This window comes from Siniperca chuatsi, linkage group LG2 (genome assembly GCF_020085105.1).
Source record: "Siniperca chuatsi isolate FFG_IHB_CAS linkage group LG2, ASM2008510v1, whole genome shotgun sequence".
Lineage (NCBI taxonomy): Eukaryota > Metazoa > Chordata > Actinopteri > Centrarchiformes > Sinipercidae > Siniperca > Siniperca chuatsi.
In genome coordinates, this window is record NC_058043.1 from 11554840 (window position 1) to 11563855 (window position 9016).

The 9016-nt window shown below is 38.4% G+C and overlaps 1 protein-coding gene across 1 annotated transcript; it reads left to right on the forward strand.

Annotated features, from left to right (window-relative positions):
• Nucleotides 1–611: 611 nt before the first annotated feature.
• Nucleotides 612–8647, forward strand: tbc1d20 (TBC1 domain family, member 20). Its single transcript, XM_044210983.1, has 8 exons — nt 612–1094; nt 1380–1565; nt 1745–1825; nt 3054–3240; nt 3424–3525; nt 4571–4712; nt 5970–6148; nt 6281–8647. Exons 1-8 carry the CDS (start codon nt 1043–1045, stop codon nt 6537–6539), a joined length of 1188 nt encoding a protein of 395 aa, XP_044066918.1. The 5' UTR covers nt 612–1042; the 3' UTR covers nt 6540–8647.
• Nucleotides 8648–9016: the final 369 nt, after the last annotated feature.

The window sequence follows — 9016 nt, forward strand, 5'->3', positions numbered from 1 at the left end:
TTTCAGGATACTGAGTTTAATTACCTTACTGGTTTTATTTAAGGTATAGCTCGGTGGAAGAAGTAGCCTATTCAGATATTTTACTTACACCGTGGTAAAATACTCCATTACAAATAAAATACCGGCATTCAAATTATTCGATAATCCAGTATTATCAGCAAAACGTACTTAATAGTATTAAAGTATGCAGCACAATGGCTCCTGTCATTATACATAATGTTGAATTATGAGTATTATACTGATGCATTGCCGTGTTAACTAATTCAGCATTAACTATAGCTGTCAAATACAGCAAATCTAAAGTAAAAAGTACAATATTTCCCTCTTGAATGTAGCAGAGTGGAAGTTGTCCAATTAAGTAGAAGAAAATGCAAATACTCAATTAAGGTAAATGTAAACGAGTAAATGTAGGCTACTTAGTTACATTCCACCACTGGAGCATAAGAAATACATCTATCCACCAAATCGATCGATCGATCAAGCAACTATCAAACTATCAATTTACAAATCAAAGACATAAAGCATTATTATTATTACTATTATTATCATCATTATTATTAGGCTATTTGATCAACACAGCCGAGATCACTCCTCCTCCTCCTCCTCCTCCTCCTCTTCTTCACCGCCCATCATCTTGACCCTACGTCATCATTCTGTCTGTGCAGGCAGGCTAGCTAAAGCTGATGTATCCTATTGGTCGCTTCCGTCAATGTAAACATGTAGCCGTGTCACCGGTGTGACCGTATTAAGCGGTGTTTCCTTATTGTTAACCAGTTTGTCAGTGGTCTGAATAATAATGGATGTGTTGCCGAAAAAAGCAGTTTCGGAAGCAGGGCAGCGTAGTGTTAGCTTGATAACTAAGTTAGCTAACACTGAATAGCTAGCTAACTATCGGCCCGTGTTTGTATGAGGCTAACCTTGCTAATTAGACCGCTAGCTTCCAGTTGGCACCCACGAAAATCGGGCTACATCGGGAATGCCAAACAAAGGAGGATGGCAAATAATATAATCTAGCAAGGACACATCGAGAAGTTGAGAAAAAATGAAGAACTCAAGAAGTGTTGGTGCTTCGTCACCTGTGAATGGGAAACAAGGTAACGGTAACAAAGTGTGGCATGTCCTTAAATTAACGTTAGCTGTCTTCATTCTGGGCAATCATATGTTTGGGCATTTCAGCAGCAAAAACAGTTTCCTTTTAATGCCAAAGACGCGATCGCTTGTGTTTGTTGCTGGAGCGTGCTAACTATGCCTACCATAACCTTCGCAAATGTGTTAACTTAGGGTAGCTGCTTGTAAAATTAACGCTATCTGTTGCAAGATAAAAGTAAACACAGGCTAACTAGCTAGCATAGTTAAACACGGCGTTTTCTGTTTCTCAGACTGGGACACCAGACGGAAGAGGAAAATTGCGGACATCACACAGGCCCTTAGTGTGAGTCCAGTGGATGTGGCAGCTTTGAGGAGGATGGCTATCAGTGAAGGAGGACTGCTGACTGATGATATACGCTGTCAAGTCTGGCCTCGGCTTCTCAACGTCCCCCCTCACGTCTTGGATCAAGAGCCAGGTATCTTGTTAGCTGCATATGCACAAACAGAGCAATGTAGGCTACATATCTAAAAGCCATCGCACATAACTTCCCTTTCCCACTATGCATGACAAACACAGTCTTAACAGGTGCAAGCTCTCCCACATACAGTATTTGACTAGTGTATGGTAATGTTGATGGTCACATGTCTTGTCCAGAAAAAGTAGAGCGGGAGAATAACAAGGACTACAACCAGGTCTTGCTGGATGTCCAGCGCTCACTGCGGAGGTTCCCACCTGGTGAGTAGAGCCCATATTTGTTCAGATAACTATTTCATGAAGCCCTGCTGTGTGTATATTCCTACAGAAACACTGATACACCCACAGATGAACACACACACAACCAAGCTGTTGTGCACCAGTCCTGAGCATCAAATCTAGAGATTTTGACTGACAAATTAATGTGTTTAAATATACTGTATTGCCACTTATAATTTGTAAATCAAAGGATTTTCTACACTAAAAAGAAAACAACATATTTGCTCAGGGGTAGGGGGGTTAGTTTTCATTTGAAATGTGTTGATAATTAGTGTTGTTACATTGAATTCAATTAAAATGCCAAATTACACTTTGTGTAAATATAGTAATTTCAGCTCTTTTATAAAGCCATACTTTTGCCTCTGCAAATGACTAAATGTCATTCACTTTAGAAAATCTACACTTATTATCCTACAGATCAATAGTGTTACTTTTGCTGGTAGTCAACTTGGCACACAGACAAAATTCCAGAAGAGTTCTTTAGCGGTGCAGCTATATTGTCTACTCTGTATAAATACTCAGATTGTGAAATCAAGATCTATTGATTTACCACTATACTTGAAGGAGCTGCACCCAAAATGCTTTTCTGGTGGGAGGAAAAATGCCTGTACTCTGGTGATCTCAGCCTCTGCACACTCTGATCTCAGTGAAGTTTGATCTGTGCCAAACTGTGAGTCTTTCAGTGATCAGCTGGAAGTAAAAGAGTTCTGCCTTCAAAATAAAACTGTAAAATTTTAATATTGTTACTTTTGGAGGAAAACAACCCTCAGCAGTAATACTGTACTGTATTTTTCAAGAAGTGTCCTTAAAATATATTAATGTATTACTCAGAGCACAGCAGAATTTGTGCCAATTAGGTTTTATCCTGACATTATTAATAATTACATTATTTATTTATTTATTTCCATTAATTCTTTCTGGCAGGATTGACTTGTAGGTGAACCAGCACTGAATGTTTCCATTCATGCTCCTTAATTACTTGGATCATCTTCATTTTGACTGAGGAGTATAATGCAACAAGCACTGTCTCTACATTGGTTAGTCATACGCCAGTATAAGTCAGCATGAACAAATTACAACTGACTTGGTTATGAAAAATTGGTATTGCTGCATATCTGACATTTCATAGTAATGGGGTCATTGATGTGGTGGCATACCCAAAGCCTATATAAGCTAACAACTGTATTTTATTTTTGGTGGACTTGTACAGGTATGCCAGATGAGCAGAGGGAGGGTCTCCAGGAAGAGCTAATTGACATCATCCTCCTAGTTCTGAAACGTAACCCCCAGCTGCACTACTACCAAGGATACCATGACATTGTTGTCACCTTCTTATTGGTCCTGGAAGTGCGCCTTGCAACTGCTCTTGTGGAAAAGCTTTCCACGCATCACCTCAGGTACTTACCATATACTGTGTATATATAAATTAATCTGCTGCAGCTTTACCTAGTTTCTCAGTTTTTCTTTATGTGTCCACATGTCAGAATAAAAAATATCTCTTTCCTCCCTGCCTCCCTCCTTCATCTCCTTCAACAATGGTCTATTGTGCACTCTAAAATGCTCTCTGTCCTCTTTTTCAGGGACTTCATGGATCCTACCATGGACAACACAAAACACATTCTTAACTATTTGATGCCCATCATTGAGAGGGTCAACCCTGATGTGCATGACTTCATGCAACAGTAAGACTCTCTGCTGTTTTAGTGATAACAGGCCAAATCAAGTTATTTTCTATCTTTTATTAGAGGTTACCTATAAGTCATGAAACTTGAAAAAATGCTAAATGAGAAATCCATCCTTTGTTTATATGCAGTATGAACATCATTTGCAAGTTAAGGCAGCTATAATAAATGCGGGATGTTAAGAATATTAAAAGGCTTCATATCCAACACAGCTTTTCTTATGGTTATGAAATGTAATACCGTTCATACCTACTCTACAAATTGTTTCCCCCGGTGTCAGCTCACCTTAATTAATACATTTTGTTGAAAAACCGTATTTAGTTTGTTTCTATCTGAAGCAGTATTGTTCTGTATGAATCCTGCCATCCCTGTGAAGAGGGTAGCAGGAGGGTTACAGTATCTACGGTGGTAGTTAATGTGAACTGTTGCCATTCTGCAAGCATCATTATCATTATGAGCTTTGACTTTTCAAGCCACGTGCTAAATGAGAAAAAGTTTCTAAGAAATTTGAAATGTTGAGACATCCAACATGTAATATCAAAAATAAGGGATGCATTAACCAGTAGGGTTTCTCGGCAGACAGACACAACTCTATCTTCAGCAAAGAGCCCGTCAGCAATGATTCCTATATAAGAGAATTCCATAATAATAATATGTTAATTTGGTTATTGGTTGTATCCTCCAACTTTGTGACACACCTATAGCAATATCTTCGAATTTAAAACAATTAAGATTAATGTTAAACTCAGAATGCTGAAATCAAAAGCTGTTGGCAATGTTTTAAGTGAAGGGTTACAGCATACTGATCCTATTATGACTGCTTGAGTTACGTCTGTAAAGACTTAACAACACAAGTCCTTTGTTTGGAGGGCTAACATGACTGTTGTCTTCTATATCTTTCAGTTCCAGATCCCATAGCATAACTCCCATTTTTAATCATTCCTGGTCTTGAGTACTATACATTGTCCCTGAAGTGGAGCATAACACATTACAGTTTTGTGTGCTGATGTAAGTTGATCTTTGTCATGTATTGATTGATTATTAGGGCTGAAGTGGGTACAGTCTTCGCTCTCAGTTGGCTGATCACCTGGTTTGGCCACGTCCTTTCAGACTTCCGCCATGTTGTCCGGTTGTATGACTTCTTCCTGGCCTGCCATCCATTGATGCCCATCTACTTTGCTGCTGTGGTGAGTTTCCTATAATCATCTCTGCTAGTTTTTTGCACTTCAGAGGGACTGACTTAGAAACTTATCTTTTATTTACAGTACACGAGTAAGTACTAACTCTGCTGAATCAATTATAGGCAACGGCATTTATATGAGCTACATATTTGATGTGTGAGTCATAGGCCAACAGTTATCATTTGAAGAGGTGTCCTTTTTACGTGATGCTTTGCATACCACACATAATATTTTCTCTCGTGCAAGAGGCTTTGTGACAGCTTAAGTGTATACTGTGTATTTAGGGGTCCAAGTAGTGAAGCTCCCCTGCTGGAATTCTGTTGTTTTTGTTCTCATTCTTCTTCTTATTAGTATTAGTATTAGTATCATTATTATTATTTTCCACCGCTAAAAGTGTTGGTGCAGAAACACCAAAATTGGCAGGTGGGTTGCAAATTCCACCTGCTACTCAGGCACATAAAATGACACTCACTGACCTCAAGGTGGAGCTGTAATAATCAAGTTATCTCGAAAACGGCTTGGCCTAGAGTCAAAATTCTTTAATCATTTTAATCTCTCATGTCATCTACATCTGGTCTTCTGCTCTAAAAAATTATCTCAAAATCCTATTTTCAACATCTCATCAGAAACCACTGGGCCAGTTGTCCTAAAACTTAGTCAGGATCATCTACAACTAGCAATCAAGCTAATCAATTTTTATTAAAATAGCAACAAATGTAGTCATGTGACACATGTCTTCACTGAAGGTCATAAGCTACATCAAATGTTTCTTAAAGTAGATTTATTTACCTCAACAATAGTGATGACCACAATAAATTATTTTAAAGAAATCAAGAGTTTTGCTGTCAACTAAATAAGAAACAAGCATCCAAATGCTCGCAACCTGCTTGGACCCAGATTATTGCTGCTTGCAGCTATGTTGTTGTTGTTGTTATACCCCATTGTGTCAAGACAGTGTAGGATGCTAGAATGTGATGACACCATAACCCCTCCTATATTTAGAAAGGTAAAGGCAGATATAAGGTGTTCTGTTTTTGTTGTTGTTGATTGAGCAGTTGAACATTTATTGATCTATTTATATCCATGGATGATTGAGTGGTCCATCCCCATACAATTGAGTCACTGCAGCTGTATTAAACCATGACAACGAATCAAGTTGGGCTAACCTATTCAGTCATGTCACTCTTATGGGTAATAGCGTGTTCAGTTATCAATGTGTAGTTATTAATGTGCCTGTATGTGTCATTGGTACTTGTGTTGCAGATCGTACTGTACAGAGAGGAAGAGGTGTTGGAGTGTGAATGCGATATGGCCATGGTTCATCACCTGCTGTCTCAGATTCCCCAGGATCTGCCATATGAGACACTCATCAGCCGTGCAGGAGACCTCTTTGTCCAGTTCCCTCCCTCTGAACTGGCTAGAGAGGCTGCCTCACATGAAAGGTACTTACCACCTTACCTTTACAGATACTGTCGTAGTGGTAGGAATCTTTTATTTCTCTGCTTCTACGATTGCACTTTGACTATTGTTATATATAGTAATATTCATATTTCACTGTCTCTTTTCCTCCTAAGCATGGCAAGCTCTACCTTTAAGGACTTTGACCTTGCGTCCACTCAACAACGACCAGACTCTGTTCTCCGTCGCCGACGCAGACAGAAACAGGCTGCACTTGAGAGCTCAGCAGCAAACTCGGTAGTGGCCCAACCTTCAGCAACACGACGGTTTGTTCGACTGGCTGTCATGGGTCTGACGGTGGCTTTAGGAGCAGCAGCTCTCGCTGTGGTCAACACTGCCCTGGAGTGGGCCCCCAAACTGGACTTGTTTCCTTGAACTGCTCCTCTTTTACCCATAGGTTCCTACCTATCTGTCCTTGACTGAATCTAGCTGTGGGTCTGTTTCCAAGAACACTTAAACTAAACCACAAACCCTGCAGTCGTTAACACTGTCTGGAGTGTACTTTCTAAACTGAACCAGTTAACGCTCCTCTTTCGCCTTCTAGGATGTGTCTAAACATCCTATGTAGGGCTTCTAAGCTGAGGGTCCTTTTTAATGACTCCTTAAGAGCATGCACCAGTGTAACAGCAACAACTGCTGGTGTTCTGAAATGAAGAATCCATCCTGTTATAATGGAGGGACTGTATTTCTAAGAACTATTACTGATAGTGTCATTATTAAAGTTTATTTATATTTGGTATTAGGATAATCTGATATTGAGTTATGCTCACATAAGAGATTTATGCTTGGTGGACTCACTAAAATTGAAACTGCTGCCAATTAAGAGAGCTGGAGTGAATGTATGAGTGTGTGTGCGTGTATGGTCGCAACCCATTTGTTATCTATTTGATACCTGGACTGAGACCAAATAGAGGATTGTTAGAATCCTCTCTGTATAATTTACTGTTTTGTTTTTTTAATTTATAGGTATGTAAGCAGCTGTGTGAAGATATGGTCATGATGCACAGGCACTTTTTAAGGTCACCATTTTATTATGTTTTTAGGTAATTTTGTCCCTTTTTAAGTTGTTTGAATATGCCTTTTTAGTCAATCTTCCTTTCTGGGACCGAGTATCTTTAAAACATGTCAACAGTTGACACCCTTCACCACACATTTTAATTCTGGCACATGGTTGGGTCAGCTAAACTTATATGTAAGAAGTTTATACAAAATGTTATTGGTGTCATCAAAGTAAATGTATTGTAGCCTGCTTGTATGTACGGAATGTTTTGTATCTCAAAATTTAAATCTGAGGATTAGGTCCCAAAATCGAGTATAGCTTTCACAGTCCAGGAAGTAAAAAAAATGAACCATATCAAAATTATTTTACTAGAGCTTTCCAATTACATATTCACCCATTTATTTGGTTGCAAAACCTTAAAAATGTGTCTGTGTTTTATGGCCCGAAATGTCTAGGGTATGTTTTCTGCATCACTTTTCCTAGATAGTAGATGATTAAATCTCTCCTTTATAGTTCAGCAACACATTCGCTCACTCAATGCCTGGTAACAGAAAATATCAACGCTGGGATAAATAGCAAGTAAAATGAAGTGGATACGGTAGTCCTTGTGTTGGCACAGTGGAGGACCCAGTTTGCACTGATTGCATTCGTTTTGCAAAATCACTTTAAAATTAGTTTGATAGGCACTTTGTTTACTCCTACTGTAATGGTGCTCCGGTCAGAAAAAGCGCCTGAGCCTTCAAATGAATGCTATCCAATAAGTTTGTTTTAAACATGAATTTAGCTTTATTTAAACACATGTATGTTAGTAAGTTGAATTGCTTTGAGTGTAGCATTTACATTTCAGAGGCAGTCCAGCTCATTCCAATGTTCCAGTCATTTTCATTCATTCACATATTTAAAAGTAATAGGGGATTGCTTAGGTTTCAGTGGTATGACACTCACCTGAATGGCCAAGTCAAAATACATAGAAAGTAGCTTGTCAGAGCACTTCATTCTAAGGTAGTGAATTTGGGTTGTCTAATATTTATAATGTATTTTGCTCAACACAAATCTTCAGAATTATTGACTGAGTTCTAGTTCACCTACATTGTATGGCACAACAACCAGTTAACTAAAAACTTCTCACTTCAGTTGAAGTCATTGGAGTGACATGTTGAGAGAAATTGTTTTTGCTATATTAGGAACTGAACACTTGGGCATCCCATTCCTATATTAAAGTTTGTAGTGAACCACTAATTCAGCTGGTGAAGGATCTACAAATGGTTCAAAATGAAGGTATCCTGGAACATGTCCCTGAGGTGCCTGAGAGTATAGTTGTTCAGCAGTGTTGTAACGCACCATGTATCTGCACTCAGTGGTTTTCATTTATTTTCATTGCACTAAATGATTTATCTGCCTTTTATGTTTATTTTGTTATAATGAATCTGTCATACTAATGTAAAGATGTACAAGAGAATGCTAATAAACTAGAGTGAAAATGTTCAGTGTATTTGTTTGGAGTTACAGGTAAACTAATTCATATGTATCTGATAACATGTACATTGTGACAGCAAGTATTAGGTATTAAGATTTGCACTGTAGAACTTACAACTAAATACCATTTTAATACAGCAAGGGCATTTTTCAGATCTGAGGAAGATCCACCTGAACCTTTAAATTAATCACACAAGGAGTTAATCTGATTAAAGTCATGTAACAAGAAATGACTCTTGAATTATAATATGAATTTTACATTTCATCAAAAACAGTGCTTCCTAATGGTAAATTGGCCATTTTAGGACATCTCCGACTCAGCTTGTACAGTAAGGCTCATCACTACATTGGCTAAACTTTATTCAGCTTAAACTAT